Below are 25,227 nucleotides of genomic sequence, written 5' to 3' on the forward strand. Positions count from 1 at the left end.
GCTACCCTCCAGGAGCCATGGGGAAGCCATAATGTCTCACACCTGTGTATACATTTTCACCCGTGTTGTGCTCAAGCCCATGGATTCAATAATTACCTTTTAATTTTACTCTTAGAAAACTGCTGTTTAGAAAATATATCTAAAGTGTAGGAATCTGCCGTGGGTCTATCTAGGACCCTGAGGCCTACTCATGAGTGTATGAGCTGAAAAAAAGGCTCTGAAAAGGTCAGAGCAAAAAGGCGTGCTGGCAGCCATCATGCAGGGTGCATTTCCTTCCACCTGCTGAACTCTCTAGCTAATGAGTTTTGTGTTGATGGCTTCCTGCTGAGCTTCTCCCCAGCCTCCTTGCCGATTGCATTATGCCCTGGTGATATGCATTACGATTTTTAGGAAAATGGTGCCCTGGCATCCCTGATGCTCTCTCTGACTCTCACTTATCCTGGCGTGTGAATCTACTACCATAATGAGTATTAAAACATATTCCAAAGGCATTGTGGCGCGTCTATGGCCTTTCCCTCCAGAGCAAGTGTTTGACCTACAGAATGAAAACATGAAAACCTTACTACTTTATACCCTTACTTCATTTTTTTTTCCCAGAAACCATTCGCTCATTTATTTAACAATAGTGATTGAGTAGCTTCCATTATGTCGCACTCTACTTGCGGCCTATATTTTATTATTTTTTTGTTTTTCTGTTTTTAATTCAATTAGCCAACCTATAGTACATCATTAGTTTCAGATGTAGGCCAGTAATTCATCAGTTGCGTATAACACCCAGTGCTTATCACATCACATGCCCTCCTTAATGCCCATCACCCAGTTACCCCATCCCCCCACCCACCTCCCCCCTACTTCATTTTTTACATGGTTCTCCACGCACTTTGGCCATTTTGGAAATTCAAATCAGTCTTCAGATTCGCAGAGGATGACTGGCCATGTGTGCAGATAATTTTCAAATGTTTACAGAGGACAGTTTCAAAAGAGGGGTTCTGAAGACAATGAGCAGGGAGGATATCAGTTCAAGCATCATCCTCTGTGAACTCTCCCTGCCCACCCTCTTGCCTCCCTAAGGGGGACTGAAGTTCCCTCCCTGGTGCCCCACTGCCGCTCTATTCATATCTGTCATGGCTGTTAGCGGTTAACCTGGGCCTCCCTCCTCTAGCCTGCAAGATCTCGGAGGAGAAAAATGCATCTCGTGTGTTTTTGTAACCCCGGTTCAATAACCCACATCTAGCAAGTATATACGTATATCTGTATTTATAAAACATTTCTTTATGGGTTTATGTGTGTATGTATTATATATATTAATATTCTTCTATATGTTAACATACATAATATATGTGTAATTTCTTGACCTTCACTACAAGCACTTTTTTTTTAAGTTTATTTTTTTTAATAATCTCTACACCCAACATGGGGCTCGAACTTACGACCCTGAGATCGAGATCTCATGTTCTTCCGCCTGAGCTGGCCAGGAGTCCCTACAAGTATTAAGTATATTATTTAATTGAACCTTCAAAATAACCTTACACGGTAGATGCTTTTCGTCCTCATTTTCCCAAGGGCGCACGATTCATCAGTGAGGGGCTCGTATTTGAATTCAGAGTTGACAGCACACGTGTTTTGCCCACGAGGCTAGAAGGGCTACCACCGCGACTTATTTAGCTTCTGCTGTTTGCACCTGTGTAGTTACTTCACCTTTGCTGTTTCATTTACCTCACAAAGGATCACAATGAAGTGTGGGTCTCACTTCAAAATTTAAAAAACAGGCCCAGGGAGCTTCTGTAACTCACCCAAAGTCGCACAGTTCCTAGGCAGTAAGTCCAGCATTCAACCCGGCCTTGCCCCCCACGCCACCAAATCACCTCAGTCCTGGGAGCCCTGACGACAGCTGTACATAGACGTGATTAACGGGAAAGATGACAGTTATGCTGACCCATTTCTTTTTTCAGGTTCAGTCATTTTTAGCATCACTCGATGGAGAGAAGCTGAAACTCTTAAAAAACGACCTAATTTCCATTAAAGACATCTTTGCGGCCAAAGAATTCGAGAATGAAGAGAATCAAGAAGAACAAGGTAAAGGAAAATCATCAGTTAAAGAGCAAAACAAAGCGGTTATTACAGACAGCCCTTTGAATGGGGAATTATTTCATTCAAGAGCTCCTCCTCCTCGCTTCCAAAACACTCTGTGCACCTGCTCTCGTGACAGGAGCTGACCACAGTTATCTATAGCCCTCTCTTTCTCCAGGTGGGCACTCCTGAGGGAGGTGTCTTTTTTTTTCTTTTAAAGATTTTATTCTTTTTTTTAAAGATTTTATTTATTTGACAGAGAGAGACACAGCAAGAGAGGGAACACAAGCAGGGCGAGCGGGAGAGGGAGAAGCAGGCTTCCCGCTGAGCAGGGAGCCCGATGCGGGGCTCGATCCCAGGGCCCTGGGATCATGACCTGAGCCGAAGGCAGACGCTTAACGACTGAGCCACACAGGCATCCCTGTGGGAGGCGAGCAAGAAACACGGATGCGCAAAGGAGCCAAGAATGCGGTGCACTGAGCACGGCCCTGATGACTAGAGTTCATGCCCTGGTATCTTAATTGTTTATCTGCATGCAGTGGGCAGGTCTCTCAATGGATTTCTCTTCAGATTTTTCTTATTATATTTAATTTATATGCTTAGGAGTTAACGTGTATTTGTAAGTGGCCTGCCCTCCATCTAGAAAGTGCAATCGGGGGGAGGGAGGATGTATCAGGTTGTCAATCACTGAATTGAGCCAGGTGCACACTCCTGATAATCCTCCAGCCAGCCAAAGACAGGACCCCAGGAGATGAGGGCCTGTTTTGTACGAAGCAAGTCTTCCCTGAGAGGGAAAAAAAAGGTTTTCAAAGTTAGACATGCTTAAGAATTACTTTAGGGGCACCTGGGTGGCTCAGCTGGCTAAGCGTCTGCCTTGAGCTCAGGTCATGATCCCAGGGTCCTGGGAGGTCCTGGGATGGAGCCCCATGTGGGCTCCCTGCTCAGTGGGGAGTCTGCTTCTCCTCCCTCTGCCCCTCCCCCCGATTTGTGCCCTCACTCTCAAATAAATAAATAAAATATTTAAGAAAAAATATCGAGGGCAATTAAAAAAAAAGAATTGCTTTATGTTGCCCATTTAATTAGGAGCAGAATATAGCAAAACATTTGCTGTTGTACATGGAGAGTGATTTCTTACCGGTATCATCACCTAGGCCCCCCACCACCGTTGTTCGGGTGAGGCTGACACACAAGGCTGGCTCCTCCTATCTCAAAGGTCCACTTGAAACATTTCCACCGCTAGCTGGCTGCATGGCCTAGAACGAGTTATATAACCTTTCTGAAACTCATCATCTGCATCTGTAAAATGGAGACACGGATACATATTCCCAAGGGCTATTGTGAGACTCAAATTAGATAATGTACGTAAAGATATATTTTACAGAGCTTGGCGCACAGAACTGCTCAAGAATGTTCTCCGGTATTGTTATTTAAAGTACTAAAACAATGCTGGGGAAGTAGGAAAGGTACAATAAACTGTAGCTTTTATTTATGATTGTACTTGTTATCACCCACACACAGAGTAGTGATCATGCACATTCAGCCCCATCGAGTAGCTGGAAGTGTTTTCTGCCCAGGTGTGTTGCGTACCTTTAATCAAGGCTCAAACATGAGGGCCCAGTGCTTCAGCCTCGATGCTCAGGGCAAAATTATTCTAAGCATTTGCAAACTGTTATTTAAATACCATCTCCTGCTTTATCACCCATGCGGACCTTATGTGCCTTCAGTTGAATGAGATTTATGCTCATTGCATCAAAATAGAAGACTCAATTATACTGAAGACTAGAAAGAGGCCAATAGCAAAGAGGCTATTGGAGAAGGACGTTTTTGAGCATTTGTGTGTTTCTGCAAGAGTCACAAAGGAGGACAGCCTTGTTTTTGTTTTAATAATGAGAAACTAAGACACCAGCTGTCAGAGTTCATACAGGTAGTATTATGGGCCCAAGATGAACCAATTTCCAGAGTAACGATCACCCAAAAAGATCCAGGTTATTTCTCTTTGGTTTCATGGTGCCAAAGGTAGACCTTAATCCTATAGGATGTGTCATTCAGAAAGGATAAAAAGAAGATCCCAGATTCCTCCTAACATCAAAGCAATAGTGTTGCCGGTGCAAGTAAAAGCAGTATGCATCCCCAACTAGCGCAATTTCTTAGAGAGGAACCTTGATTCAATACTATTAAATGGAAAATGTTACTACATACGATGTGTTCCAGTCTTAATATAGAGCTTCAGTAAACGGGGATTTTTTTTTCATATGACCAAAAAAATATATATATATATATATGAAGTCCTGAGCAGCATGCTTAAGAAATAGATTTGTCTCTCCTTAAGTGACAGAACCCTGTTATCTCCCATAATATATCCATTTTCCCATAGGGCATCTCCAGATTATCAAAACACTATTAATTTTAATTAACTTAATAAATAAATGTCAAACACATAAAGAAAAACCGGGAGAAAAGAATAGCAGGGTTGTCATTAAATCAATCCAATTATGATGGAGCATGATAACTCCATAGAGGTGGAGGGATTATCTAAATGCTATAAAGAGGAATCTCATCAGTGGGGGTGAGCAGAGAAGCCAGGAGGAAAACTCTGGGAGAAACCAGAGCATTTCATCCATTTTTTTTTTCTTGTAAGCATTTACATTCCTAAAAGCCTCTTAACACCTAAGTAATTCATTTGCAAGTCTTGGAAAAATGTAACAAACTGTCATTTTTAGATAAACTCAACCTTGGGCTTCTCTGCGTTTGATAGCTTTAGCTAATGATTTGCATGTTTGTCTTTCCAGCAGCGTGTAATTTTATCACACTGCCATGGGTCTCTAATTTGGTTTACCACTGTTGTGAAGAGGTTTTAAAAGGCTATTTTCTATTTGTATTGCCTTGGTGAAGAGCTGGACCATATGTACGAACCAAGCACTGTAGTAATAGGTATTCTTTGTGGCAACATTATTTATCATCTGTTTTTATCCGCTTCCATTTTTTTTGTGACTTTTTTTCCCTAAAATATGTGCTAAAAGTTATTGGTGTCCTTCTCTGTTTTCTAGAACAAATGCACATTTAAAAGCTGGAGCTAGGGGTGCCTGGGTGGCTCAGTTGGTTAAGCATCTGCCTTCGGCTCAGGTCACGGTCCCAGGGTCCTGGGATCAAGTCCCACATCGGGCTCCCAGCTCGGCGGGAAGCCTGCTTCTCCCTCTGCCTCCCCCATTCCCTCCACTTGTGCTCCCTGGCTCCATCTCTCTGTCAAATAAATAAATAAAATCTTTAAAAATAAAAAATAAAAAAAATTAAAGCTGGAGCTACACAAAGTACTTATATCCTAATTTAGGAATGATGATTCCCAGATACTTTTAATCTCCCTATGGTTAGATCTTTGTAGCCCATAACAATATAGTTAGATAAAACTTTAGTGTTTACAAAACACTTTTACATTTGTTATATTATTTGATCCTACAGCAATGCTACAGCTGAAATGGTGGTTTTTATTTTATTTTTTAAAGATTTTATTTATTTGAATAAGGGCACAAGCAGGGGGAAAGGGCAGAGGGAGAGGGAGAAACAGGCTCCCCGCTGAGCAGGGAGTGAGATTTGGGGCTGGATCCCAAGACCCTGGGATCATGACCCAAGTCAAAGGCAGTTGCTTAACCAGCTGAGCCACCCAGGTGCCCCAATGGGTGGGTTTTATTATCCTTAATTACAGGAGGGCATGACTAGACCCATGACTAGCCCCAGGCCACAGATTCTCTGAATGCAGGAGCTGGAGTAAAACCCACACCTGCCACAACTAAGTCCGGGGCTCTTTCTGCCCTGCAACATTGCCACATACAAAATAAGAAGGACCAGATAATTTGGGAACAAGACCTTGTTGATGCCGCCCAGATGTGTCCCTACCCCCTCTTACTTTGCCTACCTAGAGAGGATTAGACCAAGATCTCTGCCCAGCAGAGAGAGAATCTCAGCTTTGTCTCTCTCTGTTTCTCTCTCTCTGACTCTCTAGCTCTCGATCTCTCCTTTCATGCAAGTAGGCATTAGCTAGGCTAGGTTCAGGCAACACCTCCTCCAGGAAGCCTTCTCAACACCCCTCTGAGGACAAGATTAGGTACTGCAAAAGCCTCCTCACTTAGCGCACTTACCTCTTTGGGTTATAATGATTTGCTAGTGTTAGCTTCATCCTGAACAGAGACAGTCCTCTCTCTCCCCCGGCCCCCGCCAGGCACACACCTCCCTGCCCCCACTCTGGCCTCCTTGCTATCCCTGAGCAAGCCGGGCACATTCTCTCCCGGACCTTGCGTTGGCTGGACTTCCCTTCCTGCACCCCATCTGGTGTTGCTCACCCCTCTCCTCCTTCAGGTCATTACTCAAATGGCACCTTGTCAGTTGCCCTCTTGCTTCCCAACCCCCAGCCGTCCCTATTCCTCTGCCTCGGTTTATACTTCTCCATAAAACTTATCATCTGACATATATGTTTTACTTCTCTAATCTGTTTATTAATCTGTCTCTCCCCTGAGAATATGTGGATTCTAGGTGATGATAAAATGATGAAGCCAAATATTGTGAACAAAGACCTACAGGTTACCCTGGCTATCTTCACGAGCTGCTAATTAGCCATTTTGTCTGTAAAACAGAAAAGGGCACATACACGCAAGTGTTAAATACAGTTTTTCTCACATGGTTTAGTTTTCCCTGAAGCTACTGCCTTCACCCACTGACGTAAGCCAGAGTATTTTCAGATGGTTTAATCAGGGCAGATTAATGATGCTTTTATTCCTCCCCAAACTGGTGGTAAACCCATTGTGGAGTCAATTCTTTAGCACTTAGAAACTTTAAAAATGGCTTCAACCCATAGATATAAATGAGAAAAAGAAATAAGATTATAACTTTTAAAAATCTCTCTTTATTGCCCACCAATGATATCAATTTATTTTTATTTGAGGGTATATTATGCATAACATGATATATGTGATATATATATTATTCTATATGACATAATTTATCAACAAACTATTTGATAAATACTTATTTAATAAATACTTACAATAAATAAATAATATTTATTAAATAAATACTAAGTATTTATTAAACACTTATGTTCCAGGCACTGTGTTAGATACTCTGGATTCAGGAATGAGTAGAAACAAATAGCATGTCTGTCCTTAGGTAGCTCCCATTCTGGAAGGAAGAATACTAAGAAGTATTATGGGACCAATAGGTGTCCTTGCAAACCTTGGGACATCTCTCCAGAGATTCAGTGTCGTTACATCAGATAGTGTATGGCCCGTGGAGACCAGTTCTGCTTGCTTAGCACGGTGGCTCTGTGGACATAAAAGGGTGTCCTGGGTATTATTAGGGTTGCAATGCTAAGCACAACAATACTCCAGGTCATAAATACAGCATGGTCCAGGTCTTCTAGACCTGAGATACATCATTCATTTGTTCATTCAGTCACTCCTTCAACAAATAGCTACCGATCATCTATAGCTGTGAGCAAGACAGATACGTCCCTCCCTGTCCTCATGTTGCCTTCAGGCCAGCCTGGGGGCACCCCAGCTAGAACGTCAAGCAACAAGGTTTGGGCAGTCCCTCACACAGCAGTAGCTGATTGCCTGACTGTCGTGCTTGTAGGCCGGGGGGGGGGGGGGTGGGGGGGCTGCTGCGGCCCCCCCACTTTGACTCTGACCGCAGGCTGTAAGGTCAGGGGAGCTGCCACATTTTGAAGGATGAAAAATAAATCATGCTTCTTACTTCTGTCATTTTCTATTTCCAGCCTTAGAAGAAAAGGGAGAAGAATTTGCTAGCATGCTTACGGAACTTCTCTTTGAATTACATGTTGCAGCCACGCCTGACAAACTCAATAAGGTCAGCGCTATGTCGGAGTTTTTATTGTTGCTGTGCTTTTTAAAGGTATTGGTTGTAAAATTCAAGTGATCCACCTGAAATGGAAAAACCCCAAGCCCCAAATGGCACATGAGGGGAGGAGAGTATGAGGCCGGTAATTAAGATCCCAGGAGGCCACACAATGAAATGTGTTGGGAGAGAACATGCAAGACTGTGCCATGCTGAGACCTGCATTTTAGTTGCAACTTAACTGGTAATTACCCTGTGACCTTGATCAAGTCACTTCTCCTCAAGATAGAATTGCGTATCGGAGCAGTGGGTATCTTCCGCGCAGGGGAAGGACAACGGGTGCAGAATCACCAAAGGGCTTTTTCGGATTCCATCTCCCCTATCCCCACTGGGGTGACGTGCCAGAATCAGGCAGACAGAAGCCCACCAGCCCAGTCAGCCACATGTCTCCCCCCACCCACCCCGAATGCCGGTGCCACATGGTGTCCAAGAACGATCCAGCTTTATCACTCTGGCTTCTTCTAATTGTATGTTTTGCAAGTTTTAGTATAAGGTCTTGCTGTGGAGTTTCTTAATGAGGACACTCATTATTAATTGCTTAAAACTGTGCTTTTTTTTTCCCATTCGCTCACTCTTTTTTTCTTCCCTTCTCTTTAGCAAGCAGTAGGGAACGCAGGCCCTCACTTATCAAGGTGGGTGAGGAAAGGACAGGATGAGGCAGTGAGGGGGAGATATGAGTAATTTCTTTATCTCAGATAGAGGTCACCGATTCTGACAGGTCAGTGACTTGAACACAGTGGGAAATTGCCTCATTCATCTCTGTGTAGCACCTGCCCCTGCTTAGGGAGGGAGGGAGAGAGAGAGAGAGAGAGAGAGAGAGAGAGAGAGAGTGTGTGTGTGTGTGTGTGTGTGTGTGTGTGTGCGCGTGTGCGTGTGCGTGTGGTGCCTCCAAGGTCCCACTGGCTTATTGACAAAATCAGGTGAGCTTTAAGAGGAGAAGCAAGTTTAACATAAACCCAGATACAACTTGCACTTAAGCAAACAGCTTTAAACTATCATGATAAAAGCTGGGTGAGGCTGCCCTTTCTAAATTCAGGGAATAACAGGCAGGGAAGGGAGGCCGTTCTGCTTGGTCAAGTTAGCCGTAATTCTTTTCGGCCACAGGTTGCTCCACCTGCACTCATGTGAAATTAAACTAGTCACAGAGCAGCCGCGGATCTTCGACAACAGCTCCCATCCTCCCCTGGTGTGACTGGGCAAGAGCTGAGCCATCCTTCATCCTCCCTGCGTCATACGTTATTAGGTTCATGAAACATTAAGGGCTTCATGAGACATATCAAATGAGGAAATTTGCTTTAGCAATGACCCTGGCTAAATCTCTCGCCTATATATATAAAAAAAGTACTGTTATTCTCTTACAGTTGGTCATGAAAAGTGAAAAATATACTATCGCTCTTTCAAGGTGACTGTCATTTTCATTCTTAATCCGTGTATCATTTTACAGTGCTCTTTAAAAAGGTCCTGCAGTGTTCTCTCCATCCTTCCTTTCTGTTCTGGCCCCTTGCCTTTCTTTATATTCGCCAGAAAGCACCAACAAGGTGTTTTTAAGGAGACTGAGGAATTGCCCATCAACTTTTTGAAAGCAGAGAGAACCCCACCCCGGGAAGGTGGAGGGCAACGTTGTTCTCGTCTTGGGATTGGAATGTCTTAGTCTCCAAATTTGCATAACAAAAGTGTTGCTTTGGTTGGATGGGGGGGCTTCACAGGCCATGAAGAAAGCTTATGACTGGGTAGAAGAAGATCAGACTACGGTGTCCATAAATATGGCGGAAGAGTTGGAGGAGAACACTACAGAGGAAGAAAAGGAAGAGAAATCAGAAAATCCCGAAGAAGACAAAAAGGAAGAAAGGAGAACTAAGACAGTTGAGGTAAATTTATTTATTTAATAAATTCAGATTTGCCACGTGAAGAGCAGCAATAGGACTTCAATTTTATTAGCAGCTGAATTTCGAGTGAGGAGAAACCACTTCATTTTCATTTGCGCCCTGTTTTAACAGTATAGAAATATGAAGATTAATGTGACAAATACTAAAATTCTTCAATGCCAGGACAATTTGTGACTTAGCGTAGATATTGTCGTTTTTCTCCAGAGCTTTATGATGATAATTTAAAGGAAAAAAGATCTTTGAGAACACTGTTGATGTATCATTAGGATAAAATTCCATCTGATATGCAAATTTGTAACTATAAAATGTCTTTATGCCCCATAAACTAATGAGGTAATTGAAGCTTTTTTCCAAAAAAAATTTCACGGCCACAGTTTTTATTCTGTAGTTTAATAAATTTATGTGTGCATAATTTATAGCCTGCCTGTGTGCAAAAATGAGTTTGCCATAACTTCATTTTTTACATTGAATTTTCATTTTAGAGAAAGTAACTCTTTTTTTTTCTTTAAGATTTTATTTATTTGTGAGGGAAAGAGAGTGATGGGAGGGGGAGGGAGAGAGAATCTGAAGCAGACTCCGCACTGAGTGCAGAGTCCGATGAGGGGCTCGATCCCACAACTGCAAGATCATGACCTGATCCGAAACCAAGAGTTGGTTGCTAAACCGACTGAGCCACCCAGATGCCCCAAGAAAGTAACTTTTTAAACTTAGTCACTGTAAAGAGAAATGGCCATTGCAGTTTATTTATTCAGTTGCCCTTCCACAAGCATTTTTGAGCCCCTGCCTGGTGAGTGCCCAGAATCGCTCTGAGAACTAGGGACACAGCTGTAAGGCTTGCCATGTCCCTGGGGACCTGGCAACACTTCCTTTTTATGGCAGCATTTCTACTTAGAAGAGCCTCAGATATGCCCATTAATCTTTGGGTAAACTTTTCAGGCCATTTTTTTAAAGAATTATATAATTTTTTTTTGACATTATAGGGTGGTGGTCGTTGTTGTTAAGTAAACTCTATCCCCAACGCACGACTCCAAGATCAAGAGTCACATGCTCTATGGACTGAGCCAGCCAGGTGCCCCACATCACAGGGTTTTTTAAAAAGTTCCTGCTCAGTTAATAATTGTCTTACTTGCATTTATCTGTTTCAGGAAGTATATATGCTGTCCATCGAAAGTCTGGCAGAAGTAACAGCACGCTGTATCGAGCAGCTTCACAAAGTAGCAGAATTAATTCTTCATGGGCAAGAAGAGGAAAAACCAGCTCAGGACCAAGCAAGAGTTCTGATAAAGTAAATGTTACTTTTAATTCTTATGTTTCCAGTTTTACGTGTATGTGCCATTCAGATGCACACGCGCACGTGCACACACACACCCCCCGTGGGCTACTAAAGATTTAAATTACAAGTCAACTAATTCCATTGTTCTGTGGTCATCTTAGGAAATAGGCTCTCTTAGGACTCATAAGATTCTTAGCCGAATCATGTTAGCAAGAATAATAATAGTTAACTAGGAATTATTTATGAAGAGATTTAAGGAAAGACACACTAAATCGTTCAAGGGTAAGTGTTTATTTTCATAGATCGAAGTCTTAGAAGGACAGATTTTTAAGGTAATTGCGTTTTTAACGTACCACAAGAATAGAGAAAGAACATCTTTATGCGACTTCTCAGCCAGCTTCACAAAGATATTCCAACACACCCCTGCTGTTCCTAGGGACTTACACCAGCACCAGTCTCTGCGTATTCTGAATACTGGCAGTGATGGTTGGTGATGTAAGCCAGTTCCCTGCGGATTGCATGTGTGTGCGTATGTGCTGTCATATGTTATCTTCTTCAACAAATACTACCCCCTATTATTAGTTTATCCAGTAAAATAAAAATGTGTATCAATGTAACTTTATATACATGAAAATAGTCGGTATGGAGCATATATTAAAACAGTTGGTATGGAGCTGAAAAACAAGCCATTAACTTTACCCACATGGCTTTATGCGTGGTATAGAAAATTAGCACAGATCTGAACACCTTCTCATTACTACACAGACACAGGAGACAAAATAGAGCCTCCTAAAAATATATGGGTACACACACACACATTGCAACACACCCATTCACTTTGCTAGCTAACTAGTCTTTGCTTATTACTGCATTTGGCATCGTAGGTTGGGGAGCAGATGTTTCGTCGAAGAACCTTCCAAAAAGTCAATATTAGCATCTTTGTACTACTGGTAGCATTTCTCCTCACTTGTAAGGATTTGTCATCTAGTCTAGATTTTCCTACCTAAACATGGGAAAATGAAAGATATTATAAGAACCACACAATCCTGCACTTAATAGAGTTAGGAAAAATATGTACTTACCTTAATGTATAAAAGCAAGAGGAATGGGAAAAGGAGGAAAACTTGAAAACATCTAAGTGCTCTTTTATATTTGTGGTACTTATTTGTAAAGGGAGGGTGTTCAGAAGTCCCTAAGTATGTATAGCAGGACCTTACTCTTAGCACCTCTGATTTCCAGTCCAGATTATCCCAACCTTGCCAAGCTGCACCAAGCAAAAGGTAACAAGACTTCACATCTGTCTGTATAATAAGTGCCTTTCCACCCACCTGCCCAAGGACATAGACAAAATGCTCTGGGCTATCCCTGGACCTTATTCCTGACCCTTTCTGCAGATAAGTTTTGGATAGATGGATGGAAGGAATGGTGGACAGATAGAGCTCAACAAATACATACATAACTTAGAATTTATCAAAATAAAGCTTACCTCTACTGATTTCACTAGATATTTTAACATGTAAGATTCTTGACTTGGAGTTACTGTTTTTCTAGTAGTATTTTAACCACTATTAGTAAAAGTCATATATATGAATTATAAAAGGGAACAGATAATACTCACATCGTTACATTAACTGGGTTGTTTTCGGTTTTTGTCATCAAAGCAATGTTTGTTAAATATTGCGCCTGTCTTGCATTATTTTCTTGGGGAAACTCCTTACAAGTCAAATGGCTAGAATGAACTTGGAGTTTTGATATAAGAACAGATTTTATAGGATCTTTATTATGAGGCATCTAATAAAAAACATAATCAGGAAACAAAGAGACATCTGAGTTTGAATCCCAGCTCTATCCCATGTCCTAAGCAAGTTATTTAACCTTCTTAGGGCGCCTGGCTGGCGACTGGATCTCAGGGTCATGAGTTCAAGCCCCATGTTGGGCATGGGGCCTACTTAAAAAAAAGAAAAAGTTGCTTAACCTTTTTAAGTGCCAGTTTTATCATCTATAAAATGGGGATATTAATGTAATCCATAAGGTCACTATGAGGATTAAATATGATTACGCATATAAAAGTACTTAATGGGGTGCCTGGGTGGCTCAGTGGTTAAGCATCTGCCTTCGGCTCAGGTCATGATCCCAGGGTCCTGGGATCGAGCCCCGCATCGGGCTCCCTGCTCAGCGGGGAGCCTGCTTCTCCCTCTCCTGTGCTACTTCCCCTGCTTGTGCGCTTTTTCTCTCTCTCTGTCAAATAAATAAATAAAATCTTAAAAAAAAAATAAAGTACTTAACATAGTACCTCAGTGAATGCTCATTATTATTTCAAAATGACCAGAAAGCTAGAGGAAAACCACTTGGCAAGAGGCTTACACCTCTAAACATATGGAGCTCAAGCCTCAAATTTTCCTGCATATGCTTTTGATTCTAAAAAGAAGTAGGGTGAATTAGGTGATTATTCATTAACTACGCCTGCAGAGAAAACCAGGATTCGATTCAACGGTGATTGTGAATCATGGAAGATTGTTGAGGAACCCCATTTCTACAGAGCATCTTCAAACTTGTGTGTGTTCTTTTAAATGGAATACGGTATCAATACCAGTCATTGTCTTGATGGTTCAATTATTTTATCTGATGGAAAATCCTCAAACCACTTTTTTTTTTTCTTTCAGATTAACTACTGCGATGTGTAAAGAAGTGGCCTCCTTATCAAAGAAGTTTACGAATTCTTTAACCACCGTTGGGGTGAGTTTCTAATATCGATTCTCTTTTCCACCCTTTATGGAAGATGGGTGTGTGAGGCAGTGTGAGGAGAAGTGCAGGTTGCAGCGCCTTCTCTGGCAGCTCGGTAAACGGAAGCTGCGCCATGATGTCTGCTGAGACCAGACCAGCAGCGCCTTGTCAGGACAGGCAGCCTCGGGCTCTCACCCGACTGGGTTCTCGTCCTGACACTGCTGTCTCCGACTTACAACGTAGTAGGTGGGTTTTGAAACATCTCTGGGCCTCATTTTCTTTATTTGTTTAAAAAGAAGTCAAAGACGCCTGGGTGGCTCAGTTGGTTGAGCGTCTACCTTGGGCTCAGGTCATGATCCCGGGGTCCTGGGATCGAGTCTCGAGTCAGGCTCCCCGCTTAGCGGAAAGTCTGCTTCTCTGTCTCCCTCTGCCCCTCCCCGCCGCCCAGCTCTTGCTCTCTCTCTCTCTCTCAAATAAATAAATAGAAGTCAAATGGAAGTTCCTTTCATTAATTAATATCTGTGACCTATAATTCAAGAATCTCTATTAAAATAATTTTGAATACTCGCATTCACTGTTGCCCTCAGAACCTGTCGTATATACACCACCCAAGGTGAGAGCTTTCTTTACTTTATTATTACACTTCAACTGTAACCAAAAGAAAAAAATTTTACCGATTCGCCTAAGTGTTTCTGTTCTCAAGGGAACAACTTTGAAAGGTTCGGCGTTTGTTCGGAGGTGTGGCTTCTGGTTATTTTCTTGAGAGGCCAGTCACATTATATAACCCCACCTTAGGGGCATCAGGAAGACAAGTGGAAACTATTCCTTTTTAACCTTTCTACTGTTTCTTTTAAGGCCCTGAACTCAAGGGCAGATCTTGCCGTGAGGAAGAGCGCGTTCGATTTCCTGTGTCCGTCGGGGCCTGTTTTTCGGGTACCGCGAGCTGTGTCACGTCTGGGTTCTGGAGGCGGGCAGGCTGAAGTCAGGGTGTCGGAGGCACATGCTCTCTCAGGGAGCCTCTGCCAACTGCCGTGGCTCCAGGCATGCTTTGCCTAACTGCAAGCTCTTTCTCTGTCTTCACATCATCCTCCCTCTGTGCCCGTGTCCAGATTTCTCTCTCTGATAAGGACACCATCTGTATGGGATTCGGGTATGACCGGTGGGACGTCATCTTGACTCAGGACATCTGCGATGACCCTGTCTCCCAGTAAGGGCACATTCCATGTCCTGGAGGTTAGGACTGCACTATATCTTTTCTGCGAGGACTCAGTTCAGCCTTTAACAGGAAGGACCAGAAACAAGCTCTACATAATCGACCCAGAGAAGGGACTTTATTAAAGGAGGTGGAGCCATGTGAGCAGCTGTGGGGACCCAGCACCAGGATACAAATACCCTCTCTCTCCAAAGTGTTGCCATTCATGTGACCGAGTTGTAGCACTTCCCGACCCCATGTCTTTCTATTCGGATTCGGGGTTCGTGAGTGAGAAGCCTGCAAGGCTCATCAGTGCAGGTCACATGTCCACCTGGTGTCACCTGTAGTGACCGGGGCAGGATCATATCATGCAGACCTACCTGGCTGTTGGGGCGCACTTTCCCCACCCCCTTCCCCACCAAGGCCAAGGGCAGTTCTCAAAAGAAGTGGAAATGATGATAGACCAGTCAGTAGAGAAGTGACTCGACTAATTAGGGCTGAACTACCTATCACCTATTCATTCTGTTGTCAAGGAATCTGGTTTGCTTCTCCTATTTTGCAAAGCATGAGCTTTCACACTTGTATAATTTGGGGGCTTCCACAGTAAGAGCTTCACTGTATGTAGGAAGAGTGAAGGGAGAGAGAGAAGTTCATTGATATGATAGGCTTGATAAAACGCATTTCTGTGCTCAGTGTTGCCTGAGTAACCGACACCCGTGGACTGTGGTGTAACTGCCAGGCTTACAGAGATGTGCGAGGTCTTAATCAGGATGAGATGGCCTCAGCCACCCAGCTTCCCAAGGCTCTCTGTACCCTCTTCTCACTCTTTCCCCGGTTCACTAGGTGGGAAATTGAGGCCCGAAGGGGTGACCAATGCCCCCAGGCCTCTCAATTGATCTCTCACCTCCAGGTGGCTGCCCGTCAGACAGATGGCCAACTGTTTGTTTCTCTGTGGCTATCTAGGGATGAGGATGTATATGTCTTTAGGTGTGTGTGTTATATGTTATCTATGATTTATGTTGGACATCCATTTATTTACATTCGTGGGTAATATTCACGGTATTGCTTCCCATTTTTTTTGACCTATTGTCTTCCAGCACAGTGCTTCTCACACCTGAAGGTGAAGGCACATCACCTGAAGAACTTGTTAAAATGCAAGTTCTGAGCCCGTAGGCTGGGGATGAGGACTGAGATTCTGCACATCTAATAAGTTCTCAGATAATAACAGTGTTGCTGATCCACAGTGTACATTCTGAGTAGCAAGGCTCTAGCAACTGGGTGTGCACCTGCACTTACACCTGTGTGCACACCTAGGTATATCGTACATGCGTACCAATGTTTGTGTGCACAAAACCCAGAAGACACGGGTTACCACTTTGGAGAAGGAAAAAGCTAAAGCTAAACAGAGTTTACTGAAATGCCGTCCCGTCACAACAATCCCCCTGATCTTGTGCTAAGATGAATCATTTACATCGAGTTCCTGTTCTCTGAAATAGCCATTATTCATAACTTGAAGGTAATGAGTGCATATCGCTCTCCAGACTCCATTTAAGTTGCATGCATATCTCATTGATTCTGAAAACCAACGTCATTTTATTGCCCTCATTTTGATTATATTTTAGAGGTTTATTGATAATCAAATAAACATGAAAGCAAATACCGTAATGGATTTTCTGGTTAGTTACTAAAATGACTGGGTTTTTAAAGAGTTTTCCCCAAGACTCCATTGTGGTTTCCCCAGTAAGACATTACTTTGCCCTCAGTAGAGTAGTGTCAGTGAAAATGCGTTGCTCTGGAAAGGTTTATTCCATCTATATACTTTTGTTTACCATAAAGTCGTCTGGGTACAATAAGGAACACCAGCCTATTAAACTTGCCCTCTCTCTTTCCAGGCCCTTTAACTATTTATTGTCTAAGAGTAAAGTGAACACTTAGAGAAGACTGTTGATTGATAGACTTATAGTGGAAATAATAATAATGATACTAACACTAGCTCTCACTTTTTGAACACCTACTTAATTCAGGCTCTGTCTCTCTGTGCTTTACATATATTCATGTTTTGCAAACTGGAATCTTCAGATCTGTCTGGAAGTGATATTAAATTTAATTTGGGGGTGCCTGGGTGGCTCATTCATTTAAGTGTCAGACTCTTGATTTCAGCTCAGGTCATGATCTCAGGGTCCTGAGATGGAGCCCCATGTTGGGCTCTGCGCTCAGCAGGGAGTCGGCTTTCAGATTTTCTGTCTTCTCCCTCTGCCCCTCCCTGCTGCCGGCATGAAAGAGAGAGTGCGCTCTCTCCCTTCCCCCTCTCTCTAAAATAAATAATCTTTTTATAAAAAAAAGAATTAAGAAAAAGATCTTTAAAAAAATGTGTTATTTTTGCTACTGATCTGGAAGACATACCCTAGAACCAAGTACCCATGTTTGCATTTAAAACAAGAAAGAAAATAAGGCTACTGACTGGGGCTGGGACTAGGGTGGGCCAGTAAAGTACTTAACTCACCCGCAAAATTTAAGAGCTTACCCTGCCCCCAGCCCCCCCCAAAAAACAAAGAAACAACATCAGTCATCTAGATAGATATTTTAATGTAAAATTTAAAAAATGAAAATGAATGCGAAAAGATCATGATGAACAAAATATCAACATTTTCAGTAGAGACAGGACCCAACCCTGTATTTGTACGACCCAGCCTCACTCACCGCCCTGTAATCCCAGACGTGCTACAAGCTTTCAATACTTAAAGACATCTGTGTTTAAATTTCTAGCTATGTGACCTTAAACAAGTTGCTCAACCTTCCTGATTCTAGTTTCTCATCTCTAAATTAAAGTTATCATATCATGGTACTTCCCTACCTACTAGGATTTCTGTCAAAATTAAACGAGATTATATAGAAGAAGCACCAAATGTGAAGCCTGGTCTATAATAAGCATTCCATTTCTCCTCTCCTTCCTCTTTAAGAGATCCCTCAACAAAGCCAGCATATGACATTTGACGTGGCAAGCCTTGCAGTATGAGCACCTAATCTGTCAATTTCATCCTTTTGATTCCACAGAGCGACAAGAAGGCTGAGGTCCTTAACCCCATGATCAATAGTGTCTTGTTAGAGGTAAGTGGCCCCCAGAGAGAAAGTGCTTCTGAATCAAAGCAAATATTAGAGCTACTTTTTTTTTTTTGTCTTTTTCCCAGGCAGCAAGTGTTATAGCAATTCTAAATCTTACCATCAACAGTCTTTTTTGAGTATATGTGTATAGCCCAACCAGCTGTTAAACACTTGGGTGAAACAACAATCCCTAATTTTCAAGAATTCCTGATTATAAAGAGAAATGCTAAGCTTGCACGTTATTTCTGTTGCTGTTTCCTCCGGCAGAAGCACATTTCTGCTGCCAAGTTTGACACCAGATTTAACGCTGTGATTAGCGGCTGCAACGAGGGCTTCTTGCTCAGTGGTGATTTTTGTAAAAATGGGCACTTCTCTCCATTCAAGAGAACCTTTGGTTTAGCTGGGTCTAAGCTTCAGACTAGCAGTGTTGACCAGTTGACTGTTTAGCCTCTGCCTGTTCAGTGACCAGAGGCTCTGTCCTCAGAGACCACTCAGTCCATGGCCTGCCGGCTCGCCGGGACTCGGTAACACTGTCCCCAGACCGCTGTGGTCTTGCCAGAGGTAGTAACCTAAGAGAGAAGAAAATAGGCCTGGGAGGCTTCATTCTTGCTGTGTTCCACCTGTGACTAGTGGAGGAAGACCTTCCAGGAGGGGCATCACTATAAGGAATTGGCACATCTTAGCCCCAGGGCGCCCAGCTGCAACCACAGGTGTTCACAGGTGAAGTTTGAACACGGGCAATGCATATCCAGCAGTTTTTGACATACACTGAAGTAGCTGTCAATTGCAGAGTTTGGAAATTACCAAATGCAAGTCAGGGAAGGCTACTTATATACTTACAGTGATGTCTGTGGGAATTGTGCCTTACTGTTAAGGAAAACAACCAAGGTACAAAAGTAACAGAGCGGTGGCATCAGGTGTCACCATTTAGGACACCACCACGCAGGGGGGTGAGGTCAACCATCAGGGACAAGGAGGCAAGCTCTGGAGGACCCAGCTAAGAGGAAAGCCAGGCAGTCAGAGGCAGACTGTGGAACAAGAAAGTGTCTCTCCTGGCCACCCAGAAGGCTTCCACAGATTCACTTACTATGTTGATCATGAAGAATATGTGGTCAAATGTTGATTCATTTCCCCAGTGGGAGTTTTCTTATGACTTGGTGACCTGAAACATTAAATGGTCCCTTTGTGCACTGCTGTATGTTAGGGTACCACAGAACACGAATGGCAACATCAAATACCCAAACCAAGGAGAAGGTACCAACATGCACAGGAGGAGGACAGCCCTCAAGGATTGGCTGTGAATAATTGCACAATAATATCTCCAGTTCCCTTTATGGAGCCCATGCTTGTTTATTCACCTCTAGGTTAAGACACACTAGAGCTCCCTGCACACTGTGCTTTTGTGTTAGTTCAGGACAGTGGGGTTGGTCTGGGAGAAGGATGGGTATGACCAGACATGTTGGGTCATGAATGCACACATATCGATGTACCCTCCAAGTCTATGGAAATGACTTGCCTCGTGGGGAGAGAATTCTTCTCTCTGTTGAAGAGCTGAATGCATTCCATCCAAAGGAATGTGTTTACATTTGCTTTAAGCACCAACATTAAAGGGAACGTATTATAAAATACTGTGAGGTTTGAAGAGAGGGACCGTTATCAGACGGGAAGAATTGCCAGGCCTGACCCCTGAAGGCAGCCCTCCAAGCATGTGTCTCCCTCCTCCCAGGGCTGCAACAGCACCACGTACATCCAGGACGCCCTCCAGCTGCTGCTGCCTGTGCTGCAGGTTTCACGGATCCAGACGGGTTGTTCAGAAGCTCGGCCGGAACCTGGCCAGACTCCGTCTGGTTAAAGAGGAGGGCAGGCCACATTGCTTGGATAATACCATTTCCGGGGATGTTTTCTCCACATCTGGCCCCAGACGCCCCTTGGAGGACTCTACAGGCAATTTTGCATGGACAGTCTGGAGAATCAAGTTGAGAGAGAGTATCCTGTCTCTTAATGTATATGGTGGTTTTACAAATAGTTGTGTTTTCTTTATGTTAATTTAAATTTACATGGCTTTATACTGATAATTGCCTTTCATTTGAAGTTCATTCACCAATATTCATTTCCATTTTCCTGGCCAAGCATGCTATATTTAGAAATTCATGGGCAGATCCGAGACTTTTTTTTAATCCTTTAATTTCCCACCTTTAAGTTCCCATTCTTTATAGTATTACTTTAAATCAATTCTTATACTGAACTTGGTTTTGTTATATAAATATCATAGGCAAAGATAACACTACTTATAGATAGTACCTATTATGGTAAAAGAGAAACGTAAGTATTTCTTTATAGTAACTCATTCTGAAAAGAAGCTTTCATCGAGCTTCTACTGTGTGCTCACAATAAAGGAACATGATCTCAACCCAGTAAAGACAGTCATTCGCAGTAATCTCTACACCCAACGTGGGGCTCAAACTCACAACCCTGCTATCAAGAGTTGTACGCTCTACCAACTGAGCCAGCCAGGTGCCCCTAGACAAATACTCCAGAAGATGGTTTAGAATAATTCTTAAAATGCTTAAAAATACTAATAAATTTTCTAAACCTTAAAAAATTTGAAGAGCAAGGTAAACTAGTGGTTTGTTTTTTTTTAATGTTCTGCCCTTCAATGTATTATTGTATTTTTCAACACTCCCTGGACTTTTTGACCCCAAACTTTATATATGGGGTGAAAATATATATGAAAAGGGGGTACTAAAGAGAATCCAGTTTAAACTTGACTCATTATGACCATAAGTACATGATCGCATAATTACAAAGCTTGGAGACATTCAAATAGAAAATTAAAGGGATCTTAACACAGCAGACCCCCAGACTACATCTTTCAATCTGAGGCAAGATATTCTATAAATTCACCGATCACACTCACTAATGGTAAATACCATCATTAATTCTAAAGGGCAGAAAATACTGATGTGTGGGTTGACTGACTGGTATATTGATCCATGAGAGGCTGTCGAGGAGCCTCTGAAACCAAGAGAGGCACTGACAGTGGGTGCTTCTCCTGAGCTCGCTAAGTTCATTCGTTCATTCCGGGTGGGGGTTCATATCCAGCTCCTATTTCAGAGCCCCTTCTGCATCCCTACAAGCCTCATCACAAGATGTCTTGCCCCATGGCTCTCTCCAAGGCAAATGAAGCATGTACTTTTGTAAGGGTAAAAATCCTTCCTTGACATTTGCTTTTATTCCTCTGATGGAGTAGACTATCTTTATCCCATCCAGGTAAAGTGGGACCATTTTAATATTGCCCTGTATCTTGTTAGCATTTTATTCATCTGCATCCTGTATTTCATTTGTGTAGCTCCTGAAACAATCAAATAGAAAACATAAGAACAATGATTTACAATCTGGAAAAGAACTCTCTGAGGAATCAATTAAAGATGCTCTTTTTTCCTCCTCTTGATTGCCTGAAATGTTCCTGATATTAAGTCTAGAGAACAATTAACTGATGAAAATGTTGCATTTACCTCTTTGTAAATTTTGGACATATTATGTCTAGAGCAGAGGAAAGGACTTAGATTTACAATTTCTTCACATCAGATTTTTTAGCGTCAGATGGATTTATAGATATTAACTGGAAATGTAACAGGAATGAGTAGTTTCAAGAGCTGGATTCCCAGAAATAGACTTTAAGCCCAACTGCACCCATTTAGTTTATAGCAACATTTTTAATCATAAAATGAAATAGGAATCTGTAGAAGAATAAGAGATAATTATCCTTTAAAAATGTAGTTGACATTATTTACATTGCATTTACATATGTTTTAACGATAGAATATCAAAGGTTGCCAAGTAGAAACAGGCTGAGAGATGATTACTGGGGCCGAGCCCAATGGTCTGTGAATTACATTATTTAAGAGAGAATAATCACTTAAAATATATCCACCCTCCAGGATTGCTCTCTTTCAATGCTGGTTTTCATGTTCACTTTTAAATAATTGCTTCTTTGCTTTCTTTTAAAACCTAGCAAAGCCCACGATCCCAATCTGGGCAAATGTCAATCACTTACTGAATGAATGATTTAGCAGGCTTACTTTGGAAGTTTTGTATTCCTTCAATAATCCTCTACATAAATTGGTTTCATTTCACTCTATGCAATTACCCTGAACAAGTGTAGCAGCTTTTTTTCTTACATCAAGTGCAAAATAAGTTCTAGTCTAAATAATGAATGTAGTCCTGTGCGTGTGCCTTATTAAATAAAAAAACATCAAAAGCATATTTCCAATTCAAAGCAAAATGCATCCCAGAAAAAAATTGCCTTGGGGTATTGATACATACGGCTCTAAAGGGTGAAATTGAGTCCCAAATCTTAAAGCAGAGGCCTAAGCTTAAATATTCTATCCCACTGAGAACAGAATCCTGTCTTCTCTCCGGGTCTCACACTGGGCTGCACTGCAAGCTCATGATTAAATGAGTAGTGTGACCAGCTGAGCTGCGGCAGTGGCAGGAGCCTCAGCAACACCAGCTAAGGAACCAGGGACCTTAGCAGCAGAGCTCGGAGGGGATGGAGAAGCATCGGCTTTGGGTGGGCTAAAGGAAAGTGCTAAATATAGGGTAGAAGTCTGAATGCAGAAAGGAGAGCTTTTCTGTGCTTTGTAGACGTCAGCTGACCCAGGAGCTCACCTATCGGGGAAAGTCACCTTCTACACAGGCTGGCCACGCTGCACTTAAGTTAGAAACAAAAACAGGTGGATTTCAATCAAAGGCATCCCAGAGGTCTTGGAATTACGTCTTAGGAAAGTAATTTAGCAAAAATGTAAAATAAACATATTTCTCTTCTTTCCTAAAAAATATATAATATATGTAATATATATGTATAGAGAGAGATGATAGATGATAGATGGATAGATAGATGATAGATATAGATAGATAGATGATAGATAGATAGATAGATAGATAAAGTGTATGCTAAACAGATGGGGTGGATCATAATACATGATTTCAATCCATGTTTAATTTTACAAGAGCAATTATTCTTCAGCATTAAGCTAATTTTTGTAATGTGAAAATTGCCCTTTGATCTTCCTCTTAATCATGCCTTACATTCTGATAACTCAGATCCAGACTTCAACCTGGTTTCTTAAATGACTGTGTTTGTGAAGGCACATCGGAAGAGGACATACTGACAATCTGTTTTAGAACTGCAATTTTGCCTTGTTTTTATAGTTGATTAGAATTCAAAAAGCCATAGGAGTGGATCCAGACCAGCCACCCTTCATTCACATAAAAGAAAAAAAAAAACCATGTGGTTCACCATGTGTTTTGTTCTTCTAGATAGCTCATAACTTATTCAGGTTTGTGCTCATTTTCTGTATGTTCCCCCGTAATAGAGTCTGTGCTATGATACCCGCTATTAAACAAATCTGAGGAAACACATCACTCTGTTCTTTTTTTCTTTTTCTTTTTGCTTAGATCTGAAAATAATGAGTTATCCTACCCTTTGAGAATCTTACCTTTAGCAATGACTAAATTATTATAACCCAACAGTAAGAAATGCAGAGATGGTGTTTCTGATATTTCTGGCATCTGGGGTCATCATCGACTGGGGATAGAAGAGAATTACGGTTAGAATTTTGTGTGGGGATTTAAGCCACATTTACCTTTGTCTGGATCAGAGAATATTTCCCTCTGCATGAGTTGTCAGCCAAAAAGCAATGGGATTATGTCTGCCTGTGGTCACTGCTGACTCACTTGACAGGCCTGTCTCTTCTATTAGTCTCAGGGGAATTCTATACTGCAAAAGAATAATATGTACATTTTTTATATGCCTCCCCTGAGTGCAGAATTTGGGGTGATTCAGAGATGATCTATCTCCCTGCCCTGGGTTTCACCGCTGGGCTTCTGGAGCTATCATTTGGAGGAAAAAGCCAGCAGAGAAGCCAAGACCAGATGGATGGAACCTTGGCAAAAAGCAAAGCTAAGCCTCTCTCTGCCTTTGAGTCCCTGCCATGTTATCCTTTTTCTCTCTCAGGATTTTTTTTTTTTTTTTTTTGACAGCTCATAAGTGCCTCTCTTCCTGGATCAGCCTTTACAGTCCTGCTTCTCTTTTCTACAGCTTTTCTTCCCTTCCCCTTTCTTTCCGATGATACTACCCTTTCCCCGTTGATCTCCTCAGAAAACAATCCATCCAAAAGATTTCAATAATAATAATTAATATGTATTTACTATGTGCCGGACACTGTGCTGAGTATTTTATGAGCATTGTCCCATTTCATCTCCATAATTACACTACTGGGTAGATATTATTACAATCTCCACGGCCCGAATGAGAACGCTGGGACCCAGAGAAATTCTAGAATTCATCCAACGTTACACAACTAGTGAAACAGAGCCAGGATTCAAACCCAGGGCAGTTGGACCTGACTAGCCAGAGTATTTTAAAGTACTACACACAGCCTCCAAACAAAAAAGAAACGTCATGTGTTATTTTTAGAGACATCTGAACACTTACATGTTTAGCTCTCTTTACGCGGTGAGGTGGATTTGTAGCTGAAAGATTTGGTTGTCAGCTTTGGTTGTTTCCATGCAACTGAGAACAAAGTGGGACTAAAGAGACACAGAATGAAGCCATGCAAGGTCACCCCTGGATGAATCTCACCCCAGGCTGGCCACATCACCTCTTCACAGACATTTACATCAAGCAGCTTCCTGGCCATCAACCCAGCCTCCTGTCTCACAGGTGCCTTTGATACGCCTAAAATGGCTCCATTTCCTCCTCCTCCCCCGCCCCCTTCCCTGGTGCCAGGGAAACCCATTTGTAAATCACCACCCTTCCTGAAAATCCTTAACCCTCTACTACCTGCCTGGAGCATAGGGATTTTTTTTATGTTCTCCCTGTGTTGAAGATTACCGACTTATCTAGGCAGCCATTTAGCTGAATCTTCAGAACCAGGTGCTGTGAGATACTAATAAATATCTTAAAGATGTGCTAAATAATGCCTTCTTGCCTCTGACCTTGATGCTGTTCCCTATGAAACCCAAATAATGATGACGGTAATGGTAGTGGCATTCTTATTTACTGAGTACTT

At 42.2% G+C, this 25,227-nt stretch overlaps 1 protein-coding gene and 1 long non-coding RNA gene across 4 annotated transcripts in view; one reads left to right on the forward strand and one right to left on the reverse strand.

Annotated features, from left to right (window-relative positions):
* Nucleotides 1–22,975, forward strand: part of FAM114A1 (family with sequence similarity 114 member A1) — a 67,941-nt gene extending 44,966 nt beyond the window's left edge. For all 3 annotated transcript variants that reach the window (XM_032400198.1, XM_032400199.1, XM_032400200.1), the window contains 7 exons: nt 1,953–2,076; nt 7,835–7,926; nt 9,681–9,842; nt 11,006–11,145; nt 13,797–13,869; nt 18,104–18,157; nt 19,878–22,975. In XM_032400198.1, coding sequence (XP_032256089.1) covers nt 1,953–2,076; nt 7,835–7,926; nt 9,681–9,842; nt 11,006–11,145; nt 13,797–13,869; nt 18,104–18,157; nt 19,878–20,003 — 771 coding nt within the window. In that variant the 3' untranslated portion in view covers nt 20,004–22,975. The remainder of the gene's footprint in view (nt 1–1,952; nt 2,077–7,834; nt 7,927–9,680; nt 9,843–11,005; nt 11,146–13,796; nt 13,870–18,103; nt 18,158–19,877) is intronic.
* Nucleotides 21,448–24,893, reverse strand: LOC116629913. Its single transcript, XR_004298842.1, has 3 exons — nt 24,651–24,893; nt 23,653–23,741; nt 21,448–21,503 (listed from the first exon to the last, which is right to left on the reverse strand). It is a non-coding gene; the product is annotated as an uncharacterized LOC116629913 (long non-coding RNA).
* Nucleotides 24,894–25,227: the final 334 nt, after the last annotated feature.

The sequence above is a fragment of the Phoca vitulina genome, unplaced genomic scaffold (assembly GCF_004348235.1).
Source record: "Phoca vitulina isolate PV1807 unplaced genomic scaffold, GSC_HSeal_1.0 scaffold3, whole genome shotgun sequence".
In the NCBI taxonomy this organism is placed as follows: Eukaryota; Metazoa; Chordata; class Mammalia; order Carnivora; family Phocidae; genus Phoca; species Phoca vitulina.